The sequence below is a fragment of the Mandrillus leucophaeus genome, unplaced genomic scaffold, assembly GCF_000951045.1.
Source record: "Mandrillus leucophaeus isolate KB7577 unplaced genomic scaffold, Mleu.le_1.0 Scaffold61, whole genome shotgun sequence".
Lineage (NCBI taxonomy): Eukaryota > Metazoa > Chordata > Mammalia > Primates > Cercopithecidae > Mandrillus > Mandrillus leucophaeus.
Window position 1 is genome coordinate 3,132,685 of NW_012106586.1, and position 20,633 is coordinate 3,153,317.

General features: G+C 36.4%; 1 protein-coding gene across 1 annotated transcript in view; it reads left to right on the forward strand.

Annotated features, from left to right (window-relative positions):
* CDK8 (cyclin-dependent kinase 8) overlaps nucleotides 1-20,633 on the forward strand; it is a 70,572-nt gene that overhangs the window by 13,140 nt on the left and 36,799 nt on the right. Inside the window, exon 3 of the mRNA XM_011999958.1 lies at nucleotides 2,870-3,010. Within this exon, the coding sequence (XP_011855348.1) occupies nucleotides 2,870-3,010 (141 nt within the window). The remainder of the gene's footprint in view (nucleotides 1-2,869; nucleotides 3,011-20,633) is intronic.

Below are 20,633 nucleotides of genomic sequence, written 5' to 3' on the forward strand. Positions count from 1 at the left end.
GAGCTCAGTGGCACACACCTGTGGTCCCAGCTGTTCATGGGACTGAAGCCCAGGAAGTCGAGGCTGCAGTGGGTCCTGTTCACGCTGTTGCACTCCAGCCTGGCTAAGTTTTGTATTTTTGGTAGAGACAGGGTTTCACCATGTTGACCAGGCTGGTCTCTTAGCTCCTGATGTCAGGTGATCTGCCCACCTCGGCCTCTCAAAGTGCTGGGATTACAGGCCTGAGCCACTGAGCCCAACCGGTTTATTAGTTTATCTAATGCAATGCAGAAAATGATGCTATATTGAAAAAAATTACTGTAAAATAAGAACTTAAATTAATCTTGTCTAAGTAGCTGAAATTCAAACACCAGCCTCAGTATTTTGCAGTTTACTAAGCAGATTATTTTTTAAATTGGTATTTGAGGAACTCTCAGGTAACTATAAAATTTGCTGTTTTGTTAAATATAACATTTATGTTTAAAAAAAATCTGAAACGTTACCTTGCAGGTAAGACTGAGATATATATATTATATACATATATATATAGAAAATCTATAACAGGATAGCCAAAGTAATTTTGAAACATATTCACAAAATTTACATTCTTACCAATCTGTATAAAGAACATCTGTTAATACAGATTATAGTTTAAGAAACAAGTAAACCAAACCTCTAACATTACCTTGTGTTAATTCATTAAGAATTACTTTACTCCTGTGTACTGGGTTTTTAATATTTAATAATGTCTTTAAACATTGTATTGATTTGCATACTAATCTATATTTACTAAATTAGCATGGCCATGCTTTTTAATTTGTACACAGGAAATTTTCTCTCTTTTATGAAACTCTTTTGAAAGTTCATGCTGATTATTAATTTTTTCTTCTTCTTTTTTTAATCTTTGGTTCTTCTGTTCTTCTATTTTAAAATAAGTCTAATCGGATCAACCCTGTTAAATCAGCGTGGCCAGTATTATATTGGACACTCACCATACTGAGCCTCATAAGAAATGAAGTCATATAATTTAAATGTAAGGCATTTTCCAGGCTGGTTCATAAACAAGATTTGTGATAAACCACGGTAGAGCGTAGAAGATAGTATAATATTTCACTCAATGTGATTTCTAGCTGCTAGTTTGTAATACTTAATTTTACATGTAGGTACAATGATTATACTTTAACAAATTTTATTGCATGTAATATTGTACAGTGTATATAAATAGTTCATTAGCTTTATCATTATCTTAATAATATTTAAGCCAAATAAGTATTTTTAATGTTCATTTTCATTAAAAACAAATGATAATTTAGCCTACTAAAACCCACTCCTTTATCTATTTTAATTGGAATGTTGAAGTGAATTGGTAGGGGTTAGGCAGCAGAGGGTAACAAGGCAGTCGCAATAAAAATAGTTATTTTTAAAAATCACTTAAGCGTTGGTGAGATTTCATGGTATGTGTACTTTGCATTTGTTATGTGGCCCTGGAATATAAAGCAAATGACAGTAGGGTTTGTCATTTTAAAATATTGGTAAAAGAAATCAGTTGTAATACTCTAATAAAGTGTACGTGAAGAAATATATATGAAATTGATTAATTACCTTACCTCTCCTACATATCTGCCCACCTCAGCCTCCCAAAGTGCTAGGATTACAGGCGTGAGCCACCACGCCCGGCCCAAGAATCTTCTTAAGGAGAACAGACTTGATTGTCACATCATATTTTAGGACAGGTGACAAAACAGTCTAGATATTAAATTGTTGTAGCTCTGTTTTGTTTGCCTGCTATTAAATACCTTGAAAAAGAGACTGAGAGGAAAATTAAAGTCGGTTAATGCTGCTCATTTAGATTAGTCACACTACATAGGTGCAAACTGCTACACTTTACCTTCTCGTGGGTACTTGCTATCTATTTTACCTTGGAGAGTAAAGCTCCTTTACTCATTAATCATTAGTTATTCCTTACTTGTATCATATTCTGTGTATCATAAGAAAATAGCAAGTGAAAATGTTAACTTATAATGTTAAATATCTCTTATTTTTATTATGTTTACTGGTTTCAAGAACATGCTTAATATTTACTTACATATATTGGCCGAGGGTCTGCTCTGTGCAATATTAGGTTCAGGGATATGTACAATAGTGTGCAAGGCATAGTTGACTGCAGCCAAGTTACAGATTTTCCTGCAGTTTAAAAGTGATCTAATTAAGAAAATGAGTCCTATCAAGAGCATTTGAAACTTTTCAAAAAAATCTTGTAAGGCACATTTATTTATAAAGTAATTTTTCTATGTATAAAGTTGTGCTTTGTTTTACTGGATGTCCAACAACATTATACATAGAAAGCTTTGATGGATGGTACAAGGCAGTTTTTTTTTCCCTCAGAATCTTTCATATTTTTCCATTTTTCCCTGTGAACTGGTATGCCATTTCTTTGTGCTTGTGTTATTTTATTGAAGCATCTCCCCACTTGCTTTCTTTATAGCCTATGTTATAAATAGGTTCTCATTCTATACCATGTCAGCCAGCCAGAAGTATCTCTTGAACTTTGTTTTTTTTTTTCATTGTATCTACCAGATAAACAGGAATCAAATATACTCTGAAAGTAATTGATTTTTAATTACGCTGTAAAAATAAAAGCACAGTATTTCCTAATTCCTTATTGTGATAATTTATTTCCTGAAATGCTGTCATATGCTTAGGAAATGGAATTTTAGCTGCAGTTATTAGGGAATTTTAAAGTTGTTTATGTTATTCAGCAGAGTATGAAATTGTATTTTCAATATCTGTGGGAATCCCTGAGTGTTTCTTTTTGTGTTAGGAAAATATTACATATCAAATTATCTTTTCCTTTTTTTTAGCTTCTGGTGATATTTTTTCTTTCTTTCAGCATATAATCAAGTTTCACAGAGCTTCTAAAGCAAACAAGAAGCCAGTTCAGTTACCTCGGGGAATGGTGAAGTCACTATTGTATCAGATCCTAGATGGTATTCACTACCTGCATGCTAACTGGGTGTTGCACAGAGATTTGGTAAGTTGATCTGTAATTGGTTTAAACTAGAAAGATGCATTACAGTTGGATACTTTTCTAGTTGTCTGTAGATACCAGTGCTATATGTAGGCCCGGAAACCTTATAAGAGGTAGTGAGAATGCTACATTCTCAAAAAATGGCCTAGTAGTGTTTTTATATAATGCATCCTGCTTCTCTGACATACACTAGATGGTATTTATTTTGAAGTGAAATAAGAAAGATACATTTGTTTTCCTAAGCTTCTGTTTCCTTTTAAGTTCATAAATACAGCATTGGCTTGCTTTACATTGATTATTAGATGCAAGGCAAACTAGAAATTTATATATTTATAATAACTTGAAGATAAAACTTTTGGAGACTACTGCATACTTATTTACATATTAGAAAAGAAAAATGTTAATTCAATATGCTTATATTTTAAGCCCCTCTATGTTAATAGCAGTCTGTTGGCCAATAGCCTTTATTAATCGTAATTGAAGTATATTATTAGAAGCCTTGCTGTATTCAGGTACATTGAACTTTTAAGAATTTAAAAACGTAAGAAACTGACTTTTTTATTTAATGTGTCAAAGTCATTTATGCCTTTTTTCACCCATCTTGCACAGGGGTCCCCAGGCCACAGACCAGTCCATGGCCCATTAGGAACCAGGCCACACAGCAGGAGGTGAGCGGTGGGTGAGCATTACCACCTGAGCTCAGCCTCCTGTCAGATCAGTGGCAGCATTAGATTTTCATAGGAGCCAGAACCCTATTGCGAACTGCACATGCGGGGATTCTAGACTGCACACTCCTTATGAGAATCTAATGCCTTATGATCTGAGGTGGTACAGTTTCATACTGAAACCATCCCTTCCCACCCCACTGTGTGGAAAAACTGTCTTCCATGAAACTGATCCCTGGTGCCAAAAAGATTGGGGACCGCTGATCTAGCATATTATTATTCATTAAATTTTCATGGATTTCAGTTACCTAAACTTCAAATTGCCCTTTCTTACTACATAATTACATTGCTTTTACAGTTTTTTTCTTTGTAAAGATAGTAACTGTAATAAGATTTATAACAGCACCGTCATTTCAAACAAATATAAACACAATGCTGAAAGTACTGATTTTGTCTCTCATCACCTGTATACAAAGGAAATATCCTGTAGGCCATGAGGCGGAGCCCATCTGGTCTCTCGCAAAGATGTTTTTCACAAATTTAGTGAGCTTAGTCTCTGGCCTTCAAATGTGCTGTTCCAGTGGCACAGTTTCTACTTCTTTCTTCTAGCTTTAGGAAATTGCCTTGTAGCACATTTAATGTTAGTTAGTTACTTGATCTCCAGTTCCCATACCTACAAAGCATTTAGACTAGGACCAGTAACACAGCAGAAATTTGGTTGGCCTTGTTTCTTTATGCAAACTTTTATTTTTAATAGAGTTAGAATATTTTACTTATAAAAATAGATTTACAGGCCGGGCGCAGTGGCTCGTGCCTATAATCCCAGCACTTTGGGAGGCTGAGGAAGGGTGGATCACAAGGTCAGGAGTTCAAGATCAGGCTGGCCAAGATGGTGAAACCCTGTCTCTACTAAAAATACAAAAAATTAGTCGGCGTGGTGGTAGACACCTGTAATCCGAGCTACTCTGGAGGCTGAGGCAGAGAATTACTTGAACGTGGGAGGCAGAGGTTGCAGTGAGCCAAGATGGCACCACTGCACTCCAGCCTGGACGACAGAGCAAAACTCCATCTCTAAAAAACAAAACAAAACAAAAAATAGATTTACATAACAGAAATCAGACAAATCCTTTGGCATTTTATGAAGCTGAAAATAAATTTTGGCCATTGGGGTGGAGTCAAATTAGGGAAAAACATTTCTACTTTTGAGCTACCTGTCCTTTTTATGATCTCTAAAAGAAAAAACTGTGGCTAAAGGGTATGTTTTTCCCCATCGAGTCAGTTATGCTAAGATAGCTCTACATTTTCTTTTTCTTGTAAATTATTTTTTTCACTTGAAGTATGTATGCATATTAGGTAAATACAGACTGATTTTTAAAACCAATATTTAAATTTCATGTAATAATATAAATATACTTAAGCCACTTGGAGTAGTATTAAGTATAGTAGTGAAAATTATGATACCAAGTTTCTTTTATCCCTCTTATGGTAAAGCTCTTCCTACTAATGCACCTTAAGTAGATTCTCTTTGACATAGGGTCAGTGTAGAACCGATCATTTCAGAAGGCTGTTAGTGGTGTACTAAGTGGTGGAGAGTGGAAGGATCGGTGCCCCCTAATATAGGCAACAAGGGATGCATTGTCTGTAGATGATTTAAAAATAATAATAAAGCATACTAAAAGTTAGTTGCTTTTTATTGTCACCATATGCTGACAATTCTGAACAATTTCAGTAATAAAATATTTCTCTACAGTGAGGCAAATCACTCTTAACTCCTCCATCCCTCTTGCCATTATTTAAGGTTTATTAATCCAAAAAGTTCTGCGGTGTCTACTGCTATCTTCTTTGATTTCTATATTTGAGTGAGATTTTCCGTATTTTCTATGCATGACTTCTTAGTATTCTTTATAAACGTCTGACCCTTCTGTGTATCTCAGGCACACAGAAATCCACTGAACCGTTGTTTCATGAAAATGACAGCCTTTGCCTCTAACCTAGATCCTACTGGTTCAGATGCCCACCTTTCAAATTCTGAAGGAAAAACTCATTTACCATATATGTACATTTTAAAATATGTACAATTTTAAAATTCTGAAGGAAAAACTCATTTACCATATATGTACATTTTAAAATATGTACAATTTTAAAATTCTGAAGGAAAAACTCATTTACCATATATGTACATTTAAAATACATTTCCTGCCAACTGAAAAAGCTTTAAAGTTTTGATGTTTATAGTGTTCGAACAATAGCTACATTTGATTCTAATATATGTAGTAATATCATATTAACTCTCAAGAACATTGGTCAGCCGGGCGCGGTGGCTCACGCCTGTAATCCCAACACTTTGGGAGGCTGAAGTGGGTGGATCATGAAGTCAGGAGTTCGAGACCAGCCTGGCCAAGATGGTGAAACCCCGTCTCTACTAAAAATACAAAAATTAGTCGGGCATGGTGGCACATGCCTGTAATCCTAGCTACTTGCGAGGCTGAGGCAAGAGAATCACTTGAACCCGCGAGGCAGAGGTTGCAGTGAGCCGAGATTGTGCCACCGCACTCTAGCCTGGGTGACAGAGTGAGACTCTGTCTCAAAAAGAAAAAAAAAAGAACATTGTTCAGAAGCTATATAACATAATTTTTTTTAACGTGTTCTTCTCAAATATTTGTTGTTAGTTGCATATGAAATATTTACCCTATCAAAACAAAAATTAATAGTTCATTATATTCTTTACTCCTGTTTAGTCAGATTTAGATCAAATGTGACAATGCTGACCTTAACTCTCTTCATAGACTTCTAATGCTATGAATTGGACCAGTTGGTTGAGGTGCTGACATGCCACAAGAAACTTCATATTAAGGTGGATAATTGGCACAGACACCCTAAAAACACCATTTTAATAATACTCTGGAATGTTATTGATGTTTTTGTTTAATAAAATTGGCTTTATTAATTAATAGAAATACTGGTTTGAGATGGTAGAGTTATGAAGTTCTTTGATATGTATAATTGAGCTTTTAAAATTAACAATCCTATTTAATAAATAACAATTTATCTGGTTGCTATTAATCATCACATAGTAGCAAATCAGTAACTGAAATCTGTCATCCTTGGTGGGAAAATAGAGATTTCTTAATTCTGGAAGTCTTTTTGGGCTGAGAGTCGTAATCAGTGTAAATGTATGGGTGTTTTAAGAAATATGGACCAGAAGAGAAACATAGGCAGTATTTATTTTGTGAAGTAATTTATTGATCCAAACCAAACTTTTTAGTTTTAGATCATTAAAATACGTATATGTAAGTTGTTGCTTATACACTTAATTTGTCTGTGTCCACTAGAGATAAATGAGAACAAAGTTATGTCTGTTGCGTTAGCTTTGTTCCTTCCCTTGATGACTCTCTTCCCCTTTCTTTGTTTATTCTCCTTCCCTCCTTGGGAAGGGAAAATAGTTTGACTACCCGTCTGCTATAGTCCTGGTTCTGGTATTACCGTCTATACTGTTCAGGATACTGCATCTCCAGAGATACGGAACCAACAAGGTGTTTATACATAGATGGAGAATGATTTATTTAAGGAATTGGCACATGCAGTTGTGGAGGCTTGGTAAATCCAGAATCTGCAGAGCAGGCTACAGGCTGGAGACCCAGGAAGAAGTTTTAGCTCTAGTCCAAAGACAGTCTGCTGGCAGAATTCCTTCTTGCTCAGGGGAGGTCAGTCTTGTTCTATGAAGGCTTTCAACTGATTCGATGAGGCATATCCATGTTAAGAAGGGTAGTCCTTATGTGTTTTACTCAAAGTCCACTGATGTAAATGTTAACCTCATCCAACAGCACCTTCACAGAAACATTCAGAATAATGTTTGACCAAACATCTGGACGCTATGGTCCAGCCAAGTTCACACATAAAATTATTCATCCTCGGCTGGGTGCAGTGGCTTACACCTGTAATCCCAGCACTTCGGGAGGCTGAGGCGGGCGGATCACGAGGTCAGGAGATTGAGACCACCATCCTGGCTAACATGGTGAAACCCTATCTCTACTAAAAAAAATACAAAAAAATTAGCCGGGCATGGTGGCGGGCGCCTGTAGTCCCAGCTACTCGGGAGGCTGAGACAGGAGAATGGCGTGAACCCGGGAGGCGGAGCTTGCAGTGAGCCGGGATTGTGCCACTGTACTCCAGCCTGCGTGACAGAGCCAGACTCGGTCTCAAAAAAAAAAAAAAAATTATTCTATATAAGTGAATAAACAAGAAGCACAAGTTAAAATAATGCGAGATAAGTTATTTTGCCCTGTCTTTCTTCCTCTCTCCCTGCTATTACCAAAATAGGAGTATTGGGTTTAGGCAGTCTAAGAATTTTACCTCATATTATAAAGCTGACTAAGTGGGAAATGCTGTGAAAACAAGTAAAGATACATTGAACTTTTTAACACCGTTGTCAGGAATGTAAAATAATACAGCTGCTGTGGAAAACACAGTGGTAGTTTCTAAAACAATTAAAAATAAGATTACCATATGATCCAGCAATTCCACTTCTGGGTATACACCCAAAATAATTCAAAGCAGAGTCTCAGAGAGGTATTTGTAAATGCATGTTTATAGTAGCATTCTTCACAGTAGCTTGCCAAAAGGTAGAAGCAACCCGAGTGTCCATCAGTGGATGAATGGGTGAACAAAATGGGTATATACATGCAATGGAATATTATTCAATCTTAAAAAAGGAAGGACACTCTCAGCCTGGGCAATATAGTGAAACCCCATATCCACAAACGTAAAAATTAGCTGGGTGTGGTAGCATGCACCTGTGGTCCCAACTACTTGGGAGGCTGAGGTGGGAGGGTCACTTGAGCCCAGGAGGTTGAGGCTGCAGTGAGCTGTAATTGTGCCGCTGCACTCCAGCCTGGGCAACAGAGTAAGACTCTGTCTGTAAAATAAAAATTACACAGTTTCTTTTGGGGAAGGAAATTCTGACATATGTACAAGGATGAACCTTGAGGACATTATACTAAATGAAATAAACTAGTCACAAAAAGATAAGTACCGTATGATTCCACTTTCATGAGGTACCTGAGCAGTCAGATTCACAGAGACAGAAAGTAGAATGGTGGTTGCTAGGGCTGAGTGGAGGGGCAGTTACAGGGCGTTATTGTTTAATGGATACAGAGTTTCAGTTTTTTTTTTTTTTTTTTTTTTGAAGTCGGAGTCTCGCCCTGTCGCCCAGGCTGGAGTGCAGTGGCGGGCGCGATCTCCACTCACTGCAAGCTCCGCCTCCCGGGTTCAAGCCATTCTCCTGCCTCAGCCTCCAGTATAGCTGGGACTACAGGCGCCCGCCACTGCGCCCGGCTAATTTTTGTATTTTTTTAGTAGAGACGGGGTTTCACCGTGTTAGCCAGGATGGTCTCGATCTCCTGACCTCGTGATCCGCCCATCTCGGCCTCCCAAAGTGCTGGGATTACAGGCGTGAGCCACCGCGCCCGGCCCAGTTTTGCAGGATGAAGAGAGTTTGGAGATGTATGGTGGTTGCATAACATTATGAATGTGCATTTAATACTGAACTGTACACTTAAAATGGTTGATAAATGTTATGTTATGTGGATTTTACCACATTAAAAGACACTGGGAGAAAATGTGTTTAAGTGATTCATAATAAAGAAAAGTTTGAAGTCTTAGCCTGATTGGATTCAGTTTGGTGATTTTTCTTAGTCCAGTCAAATAACAAGACATGATGCATCAAAGTTGTATTGATACTATTTTGTAGATGCGCAGGTTTGATTTGGCAATTGTATCTGAACTGTTTCTGAAAAAGTAGTCTTCCTTTCTAGATAGAGTTAAAAACATGGACAAAGGTATGAGCGGGTTTTCACTACTGAAGCCTGTGTTGTCACCATTTTGAGAGCATCTAGGCAGGTTCACTAACTGCAGTTCTGTGGCCTCATTTTTTTTTTTTTTTTCTTTTTTTTGAGATGGAGTCTTCACTGTGTTGCCCAGGCTGTAGTGCAATGGCATGATCACAGCTCACTTGAACCTCTGCCTCCCGGGTTCAAGTGATTCTCCTGCCTCAGTCTCCCAAGTAGCTGGGATTACAGGTGTGTACCACCACACCCGGCCAATTTTTGTATTTTTAGTAGAGACAGGGTTTTGCCATGTTGGCCAGGCTGGTCTCCAACTCCTGACCTCAAGAGATCCACCTGCCTCGACCTGCCAAATTGCTGGATTACAGGCATAATCCACTAAGCCCAGCCTGGCCTCTTGCAGTAGAACTGATTTCAGTAGAACTTCAAACTATTTTTTATAAAACTTAAAAAAGATAGAAATGCTTTTTTCATTCAGTTTGTGAAATAAATTTCAGAGTCAGTTAATATGTCTTTTACTGGGAAGAATTCTGTGATAAATTAAAAATTTGAGGCAAAGCATAATGGCTCATGCCTGTAATCCCAGCACTTTAGGAGGCCAAGGTAGGATTGCTTGAGGCCAGAAGTTAGAGACCAGCCTGGGCAACATAGTGAGACCTCGTCTCTACAAAAAAAAAAATTGAAACACACTGTCAAATATGCTGGTATTTGTGAATCTAAGTGAAGACTGATATGTAGTCCAGCTCCAATCTTCTTTTCTTTCCCTATCTCACTCCTTAAGCTCATTTTCTAGCCAACCCAGAGGTTGCCCTGCCTGTCTGAATCCCCTCCTCCCTTCATCTTCATAGCTCGAAATTAAAGCTCTCTCTAGTAACCCTAGCTGAAAATGAGAATGTTTACATCTAAAATCCTATTACAGCTGCTTTGAACCACCTATGGGGCACTTACTAGTTTTGGTAATATGGTAATCTATTTGATTATAAACTCCTGAGGGCAAAGACCATGTTTTACTCTGTGTTTGTATCCCTCCCAATGCCTAATAAAATACACAATTTGTGTATATAGTATTGCCTATGTTTGTTGAATGAATGAACTAGCTTACTTGTAACAGAAACAGAGTGGCTTCCAAGGTTATTTCTGATTTTATCTAATGCTTATGCATATCTACAGACACATGCATATCTTTTTGCATTTCTTTTTAGTACCCTTTTATCTCTACTATGATTTACTGCAGTGAAGTGATGTACAAAAGCTTCCCCCATCCATACTGCATTTTAAATCCTTTCAGCTGCTTCCCTCTTGCTACCCAAAAGAACTCAGCTCTTACTAGTCAGTTCAAAGACCATTCAACTAATGATACTGACCTATTGATCTCTTTTATTGCTCTATTTTTATATGCAATATTTTTGTTTCACTCAATGAAACCTATTTGCTGACCCTTTTCCTGTTTGTTCTGATGTTCTCTTTATGTTACTTATTTTTCCCATTTTTTTTCTTTAATCTTAAGGTTGGAACATTAGTATCATAGTTCATATACATCCCTCACTTTCTTCAAAAACGTCTTAAGGTTCCTTCTGAGTAAATTCTTTAATTGCAGATAAGATGGCAATGCCTACCTTCTTCTAAACATACTAACTGTTCTGATCTTGGAACTCTTATATTTCAGTTTTACACTGCATTTAACTCACCAATCTGTTACTTGTCATAATATATTTATGGACGCTCCTTGACTTAACAATGGGGTTACATCTCGATAAACCCCTCATAAGTTGAAAATATTGTAAGTCTAAAATGCATTTCATATACCTTACCTACCACACATCAGAGGTTAGTTTAGCATGTTAAACACGCTCAGAACACTTCAATCAGCCTACAGTTGGGTAAAATCATCTGACACAAAGCCTATTTTATAGTAAAGTGTTGAGTATCTCATGTGATTTATTGAATACTATACTGAAAATGAAAAACAATGGTTGTATGAGTACTGGAAGTACAGTTTTTAACTGAATGAATATTGCTCTCACATAATCTTAAAAGACAAAAAAATTATAAGTCACGCCATTGTAAGTTGGAGACCATCTCTAATTTCTAGTTCATAGTTGCTCATTTTGGGGCTGCTTCATTTTTTAAATAATTTTCTTTTCTTTTTTTTTTTTTTTTTTGAGACAGAGTCTCACTGTGTTGCCCAGGCTGGTCTTGAACTCATGGGCTCAAGAGATCCTCCTGCCTCGGCCTCCCAAAGTGCCAGGATTACAGGCGTGAGCCATCACACACAGCCATTTTGTAAATAAATTTTCTAATGCACTTAGTGTTGGCTGTATTTAATGCTTTTTGTTGAAAGTATTCATAAAGCTGTATCAGACCACAGGAATGATTTATACTTAAATCAACATCTAAGTATTAAAGACTTGGTTTTGATGTATTTTCTAAGAAAATTAATAGAAAGTAGAGTAGTAGTTATATGACTGGCCTAGTAGCCATTAATTTTTGTAAAGTACATGTATTAGAGTTCTCCAGAGAAACAGAGTCAATAGGATAGACAGGTAGATGGATAAGTGGATGATAGGGAGGTAGGGAGGTAGACAGATGACAGGGCATTTACTCGAGGAATTGGCTTATGCAATTATGGAGGCTGAGAAGTCCCATGACATGCCACCTGCCAGCTGAAGAAACAGGGAAGCTGGTAGCATGGTTTAGTTTAAATCCAGAGGCCCGAGAACAAGGGAGCTGATGGCATAACTCTCAGTCAGAGGCCAAAGGCTTGAGAAGCCGGGGGTGCTGCTGGTACAAGCCCCAGAGTCCAAAGGCCAGAGAATGGAGAGTTCTGGTTTCCAAGAGCAGGAGAAGAAAAGTATTCCAGCTCCAGAGGAAAGAGAAGTTGCCTTTCCTCTGCCTTTTTGTTCCATCTGGGCCCTCACCTAATACGATGGCATCCGTCTATGTACTTTACTTGAAGGTGGATCTTTCCACTTCAGTCTACTCTTTCAAATACCAGTCTCTTCCGGAAACACCTTCACAGAAATACTCAGAAATAATGCTTTACCAGCTGTCTGGGTATTCGTTAGTCAAGTTGACACCTTAAATCAACCATCACAGTCTATATCACATTCTCATATAGTTATTATTGTTTTCCATGTTTTAAAGTATCTGATACCCAAAATTTCATTTTAATAGTTACCTTAATGCGATAACTATTTATCATAGTGGTAGTTAACTTGGAACTAGCAGGCACACAGTGCGTATCATAGTCCTGTTTTACTAAATGGCATAGAATGTTAAGTGAGATATACTATAACTCTTCATTGTAGTGTTTTTATTATTATTGTTTTCAAGCTCAATTACAAGATTGTATAGAAATTTGGAGTATTTCAACTATTGCAGCCATCTGCTGGTTGGCCACTCCTGCTCTTAACTAATTCAAAATAGTGATTTTTAATGTCATAGTAAAACTTTCTAGAAAATCTCTAGATATTTCCTTTGGGAGTGTTTCAGTAGAGATGTGCTACTCACTTTAAGCTTATTTTGAAAAAAATAAGCTGTGTTTTGTTTTGTTTTGTTTTTGGTAGAGACGAAGTCTTGCTGTGTTGCCCGGGCTGGTCTCAAACTCTTGGGCTCTTGGGCTCAAGCAGTTCTTCCGCCTTGGCCTCCCAAAGTGCTGGGATTACAGGCATCAACAACCTTGCTCAGCCTGATTTATTATTGCTTTTTAAATCTGATAGTGCTGCTGGCCTGCAGTTTATTTTAATTATACTGGGTAGTTTGGAATCTCTTAGTGGGACTTCATGTGTCCTTGATGACGGATATGTTGGTTTCCTAGCAACTATTAAATAGGATTAAAATCTTGGAGTGAGCCATTGACTCAAACTCAGTTTCATAGGGCACACTTTATCAAGGCCTCTTACTGTGTATTGATGATAGCATGATGAATTATTAAGGAATTTTGGGTCTGATTCTTTTTATTTGAGTGGCAAAGTAAAAAAACACCTCATGTGTTTTACTTACTGATACTAATATTTGTCCATGTTACATGACATTTTTGTTTTTGTTTGAGATATATTTTCTTATTGTCTGCTCAACTCTACTACTAGTAAGTGGAAAAGCTGAGAAGTAAAGAGGCGAAATAACTTCATTATGGTTATTCAGAGAACTGTAGCAAAGCTGGACTACGGAATTTAGGGTTTTTCCTCTAGGTCGGTGATTTTTAAATTGCAGATTATAAGCCATAAACAAATCAGGAAATCACACGACACAATCAGTTTTTTTTGTTGTTGTTTTTAATGAATCAGAATAAATATGAGAGTGTATCATATATATTAAGGGTAATTACTGTTTCATGAAACTTTTGACAAAATATACATATTTGTCATTATTATCATGTAATATTAAATGTGTTATGTAATATTAAATTTTCCTGTGGGTTGTGTTGAAAAAGGTTTGGAAGCCATTGTACTAGAAAATACTCAGCCCCAAATTATAGAACCTTAATGTTTTATGCAAACTTTTTGACATTGATAATAAAATCATTTTGAATAGTGGTTAGGAGGGATTGTATAATGGTGGTAGAATTTCAGGAAAGTTTCACTTTCTTCCTTCTATACCTTTCAAATTGTTGGAATAGTTTGTAGTTAACGTACCTTATTGTTACAATCAGAGGGAAAAAGTGTTTTAATCTGGATCATAAAACTGAAGAAAATGTTTATTTAATGTGTTGTTAAAACTCACATGTAATATTTATGTGGTTTAGTATATTTTATGTTGGTAAAGGGTGATTGTTATTTTTTAAAAACAGCCATATATATATACACTTTCTTTCTTTTTAAAAAGAGGCATCAGTAAATTCTTTAGAAAAGAAAAACCAAGCAGAAAGGACCCTGAAATTACCCATAGACTGAAAGAGGCAGAGCAACAGTCATGGAACAGTGGGAAAGAGAGCAGTCTGCATTCTAGACCTCTGTTCTCACTATTTTTCCTTATCTGTGCTGTAGTAGCTTCCCTGAAATGAGAGTTGGGAACCTGTTAAGTCTGTTTAAAACAGAGCTTTTTGAAGGAAAAATGCTTTTTAGTTGTTAGGTTTAATTAATGCTCATGACTTGAGATTTGCTTTGTTTGTTGGGAACTTCAAGGATTTATTCTAATTGTAACTTACTTAATTGGGTAGCTAATAAAATACCTAAGATTGCAACCATAAAATTTAGGCTTGCAGATAAAACATGGGTTTGGTAACAACTGATTAAGGCAAATTTAAATGAGATTTGTATTAATTTTAGTTAACATTATGACTATTGTGCTTATTTTGAAGTATTCTTACTTAAATGACCAACTGGGCAATTTTCCTTCTGTAAACTGATTATAAACAACCCATTTGGCTTTTAGGTATATGCCACGTTTGCTTAATTTTGCTACTGAGCATGCACAGTGTACTGTTTTATTATTATTAAATAAAAAAGTGGCCCACTTCATTTTATTAAATGTCAGAATTGCAAATAGCATATATGTTTATATGGGTAGGTTACAAGTTGATAAAAATATTATGTCATTGGGTTGCATATTATTTAGTCAAACATCTCACCAATCGAGAATGGTTATCCTAAATTATCAAGATTTTGTTTTAAATAGGGTTTCTTTAAGATGTTTTTCTGTGACCCTGGAAACTGACTTGAAATAGAGGGTTATCTGAGTTTTTCTCCATTCATAACACAATTGATGTGATACATCATTATATATTTGACATAACTTCTCCCATTTTTATAAGCAAAATATACTATCATCCACAGCAGTGTGTTTCCCAGAACCGGGACTGATATGGAGACAAGAACTTTTCATATCTCCGCCTGCATCTTACATAAGCTATTACTTGATTTAGTGTGATATTAATGGTGACCCCTCAGTTTTTCTCTTTTGACCTTTAGACTTTCACATTAGCAAAACAAATACATTCATATCAGAATACCAGGAAATGGTTTTTCCAAAGAGTGTTTCAGAATACTGTGAATTATAGTGTGAAAAAAACCATAAAAATTAATATTGCAGTCTAACTTTCTAGTAATAGAGTCAGGTTTTAGAGTTATTTTCCAGACTTCTGAAGATTTGCAAAAGTACCTGAATCTTTAAAGATGGAATATATTAGATAAGATTTTCTCTTAGCTAAAGCTGTTATATCTAAACCTATTTTAAGTCATTGGTGCCCTTGTCCACATAAAGCTTTCATTAAATCTTTTTCAGTTTGATGACCGTATCTCTTTACTGGATACAAGCAAATGAGAAATGGTCAAATAAGAGAACAAAAGTAAGTCTTTCTGCAGAAACAAGCACAAGCAGCGAACCATATTTCAAAATCAGCTCAACCCAGAAGTTCAAGATCTTGTGACATTTTTATAAATGTTGTTCGAATCAACATACAGGAATTTTTTTTAAGATTTAATAAAATGAGAAGTTTCCTCAATACAAATAGATGTAAAATCAGTGACCGTTATTGAATTAACTATTGAAAGAAATGTTTGTTTATTAAAGTCTCCTACTCCCCCAGTACAACTGGATTTTACCTTCGCTTTTAATAGTGATCGCTTTGTTATATGACCTATGTCTATTTTTTATTAGTTAATTTATATATACCTTGCCTCCAGATTTTTATCTTACTAAAAGTATAATACTCTTAAGTAGGTACGTATTCTGAAGATTCCTCTCTGTTCTCAAATAGATGGTGAATTTCTAAAATCAATTTCTATTCTAATTTCCAGTCTTTTCAATCACAGACAGGCTTGTAATTCAGGTCAGTGTAGTTTAAGATGCCTATTTAACAAAAATATCGAAGGTGGGAAGATAGACTGCTAATTTTTGAAAGCTCATTAGTTTAAACATCTGTTTATGTAAACATCTTGAACCATTTGAAATAAAGGTCATTTTTTGTTTTCCCTAATTTCACAGACTAATAGGCCTTAAAGTTGGAAGGCATCTTAGCAGCAACAGACAATTCCAGTCTCTTAGCTGCTGTAGTAATTCTTGGTAATATCCGGGGCAGACAACCCTCCTGACACTGGTTGAACACTTCCATCATGGCTAACTTTCTGTCTTACTAGAGTAAACTTACTGGTACACAGCTGTAATACTTAGAATGTAGAGTCAGAAATTTGGAATTCCTAATATTCATCCTTTGGGCCCTCTCTTCCTTGATTGGTTTTCTGGTTTTTTCCCCCTTCTGGTTAACACTAGATGGTAAAATCAAATGTTGTCTGAAAAACAAACAAAAAACAAAAACAAATGTCTGAACCTTGATGCTAAAGAGGGGCTAAGGGAAATCTAAAAATAAAAGGTAGAGTGAAATAAAGAACAACAAAATGAGAAATTCAGAAGAAAAATAGGAAAGGGTTGCGCATGGTAGGGAGCGATAGAAAATCTTGGGTTATGTATCCTTGAATAATGTTTTCTTTTTAATCATCATGGGCCAAAGAGGAAAAATTAAGCCCCTATTATAGTGGACCTGAGGTTTGTTTGAATCTTGGTTCTACCACTTAATTATGTTACCATGGGAAGCATTAACCTCTCTGTCACTTTTCTCAGCTATAAAATGGGGCCAGACCTATTTGTTTTTTCCTTTGGGTAGAGATTGATGTGAAGACTGGCACATAGTAAGTGTTCATTAAGTACATTTCACTTTTCAAGTCGCTCTGTGAATATTAAGTAAGTACATGAGGATTAAGAGCTTTATCCATTTTGTTTACTCCTTTATCATCACTATCCAGAATGTCACACGGTGATTGGATGCCCATAAATAACTTAGTGAATGAATAAGTGGACTTTTTTTGTCAGCTCTTCCCTTCAAAACATCTCAGATCCAGCTATCGTGAGACCTTATTGTAACTCAAATTTGAATAAAGCACAATTGGCAACTGGTCCTTATCATCTGCCTGGTATTTTTTCTCAAAGAAGAGTCAACTGTAGTGCTTATTTTCAAGGACAGGAGTCCATGAAAGGAAGGGCAGATTTGGCAGTGATTCTGGACTTCTAGCCCAGTGTCCCTGGATCAATCCAGTAAATCATTTGCCATCTAACAAGGAGATTTCAGAATATTCTGCTGCCAGAAAATGGATTTGGATTGCCCAGATGGGCATGGGGATTGCTAGTTGTAGAGATTCACCTTGTCCATTTCATTAATATCTATTTACCCTACCCGTAACTAGACCCCACATTTTACGCAGTCAAATTTCTCAGACTCCAGTAATTGCCTCATGGCCTCACTTCTCACCGTTTCACCACTACTCTAATTCAGGCCACTTGGATTACTGCAGAAACTCCCCAGTGATCTTCCTCTCTTGTTGCCTTGTGTTTGTTTGATCTAATAACTGCAAACGAAATGATCTCTCTAAAAACTAAATCACATCATGTCATTCCCCTATTTAAAATTCCTCAATAGCTTCCCACCTGGGAGACTGATATATTCAAAATCTTTCTTAAACACATCATACAGTATGATGTCTTTTTTCTGCAGTGAAAGCTGCACCATTGTTTTGTGTACCACTAAGAAGGAAAACATGCTGCCAATTCACTGTCACACCACAGAGGTTATGAGACATATCTGCTTTCAGAAATTCTGAGATTTAAAAAGAAAAGTATAAATTGGAATCCATGAAATGCATTTTCTTCTTGCCATATAGTAATAGTTAGGACTTACTCACTAATACATTGGCAAATATAATAGAAGTGACTTATTTCTGTCTTGAAGGAGAATTCTTAAGTTTCACTATTAGATATGATATTTACTCTGGGGTTTTAGTTAAATATAAGGTTAAAGATGTTCCCGTCTATGCCTGGTTAAGTTGTTTGTTTCTAAATCCATAATAGATAATGCTTTTTCTGCATCCTCTGGGATGATCATGTGGTTATTGCCTTTAATCCATTAATGTGGTAAATTACATTCATATGGTTTTCTTTTGCTTTTAATGTTGGACCCTCCTTGCAGTGGGACCAACACTACTGTCAGGATTTTTTTTTTTTTTTTTTCCCATTTATTGGTAGATTCCCCTTGCTAATACTTTGCTTTGTCTTTTTTCACAAATAAGTTTGGTCAGTAATCTTCTGTTTATATATTATCTTTATCCTGTTTTGTTATCATGATTATATTAGCCTCAGAAGACACTTTTAGTCTCTGGAATAGTTTGTATAATATAGGAATTATTTGTTCCTTGAAAGGTAGGAAAAGTCAGCCAGGCTCGGCAGCTCATGCCTGTAATCCCAGCACTTTGGGAGGCCGAGGTGGGAGGATTGCTTGAGCCCTGGCGTTCAAGACCAGCCTGGGCAACATGGTGAAATGCCATCTCTACAAAAAAAAAAAAAAACAAACAAAATGCAGAAATTAGCCAGGCGTGGTGATACAGGCCTGTGGTCTCAGCTACTCAGGAGGCTGAAGTGGGAGGATCGTTGATCCCGGGAGGCTAAAGTTGTGGTGAGGCAAGATCACACCACCGCACCCCAGCCTGGGTGACAGAGTGAGACCCGGTTTCAAAAAAAAAAAAAAAGTAGAAGTCTGTCTGTGAAACTCTTATTCTGGTGCACTGAACTGAGGTTGGATGATTGATTTTTGTTTTTTGGGTTTTTTTTTTTTTTGAGACAGAGTCTGGCTCTGTCACCCAGGCTGCTGGAGTGCAGCGGCGTGATCTCCACTCACTGCAAGCAGTGCCTCCTGGGTTCACGCCATTCTCCTACCTCAGCCTCCTGAGTAGCTGGGACTATAGGCGCCTGCCACTACACCTGACTAATTTTTTTTTGTATTTTTAGTAGAGATGGGATTTCACCATGTTAGCCAGGATGGTCTCAATCTCCTGACCTTGTGATCCACCCGGCTCAGCTCCCAAAGTGCTGGGATTACAGGCATGAGCCACCATACTCAGTCGGTTGGACGACTTTTGACTATCATTTCAATTTCTTTAGTAATTTATTACGCTATTTAGATGTTCTATGGAACTCTGGATTAAGTGAGCATTTTAAAATAAAGTACAAATTACCACAACTGGCCCTAGAAAAGGTCAATAAATATATCAGTAACTATGGAAGAAAGACATTTGTCACAGGACTGCCTCTAAGAAATGTACAAAATGCAGATAGTGTCACTGTTGCTTCAAATCCTCACACAAATAATCCTACATTATGTAAATTGTTCTAGAGTTGTGTAAAAGAAGAAACATTTCCTTAATAACTTTATAGGAAAAAAGCATAACACTGACGTAGAACCTGATAAAGAAAATGCCTACAACCCTAAACCATTATCATCTGTAAATATTTATGCATATGTCTTAAATAAAATATTAGCAAATAAGTTCTGGGTGAACTTAAGGTCTAAGTCAGTGAAGTGCATTTTAAGAATGTGTGGATGATTCCATATTTGGAAACCTCTTAACAAAATTCATCTTATTAATAGTGCAGGGTAGATAACCTTATGGTTATCTTAGTAGTCATAAATATCACACAAAATTCAATATTTGGTGAATGTCAGTGTTCATTTCTGGTTGAAATTCTTAATAAAATAAGAAAAGGAAACTTCCAAGCATCGAAAGTATATATCCCCTGTTTCATCTTATATCCCAAATCAGCAGCTTTTATATACTTCTAATGTTCTAGCACCACTGTTATTTAACAGTGTTCTGAAACAGTTCTGGCTCAGAAATAAACAGTCATGGTACGGGATTGATTAAGTAAAACAGGACAAATGCCATAGTGCTATCCAACTGCTAAACCAATTTCTGTATGTATACAGAGAGAGAGGCCAAGAGATTTATTCACTGTTGAGTAAACAAAAACAGGAATCAAAAGAGCCTTGATAAGATGTTTAGATTACATGTAAAAAATGTAGATTTAGAGAAATCTGGAACTGTGTCCAACAAAATGTTTATAATGATCTAACTTTGTGAGGTAGGATTTCAGGTAAATTTCACTTTCTGTATGCCTTTCTTTTGATTTTCTATAAGAAATGTTTATTTTTGTTTAATTTTTTTAAGAAATGTTGCTGATAGCTTTCAGGCGTAGACTAGAAGCTAGAAACTGATCATAGACAATTAGGGGCATCTCATGGGAGGTATAGAAAGTTCATCTTGCGGGCCTTATCCAATCATGCAGGAGTCCCATCCC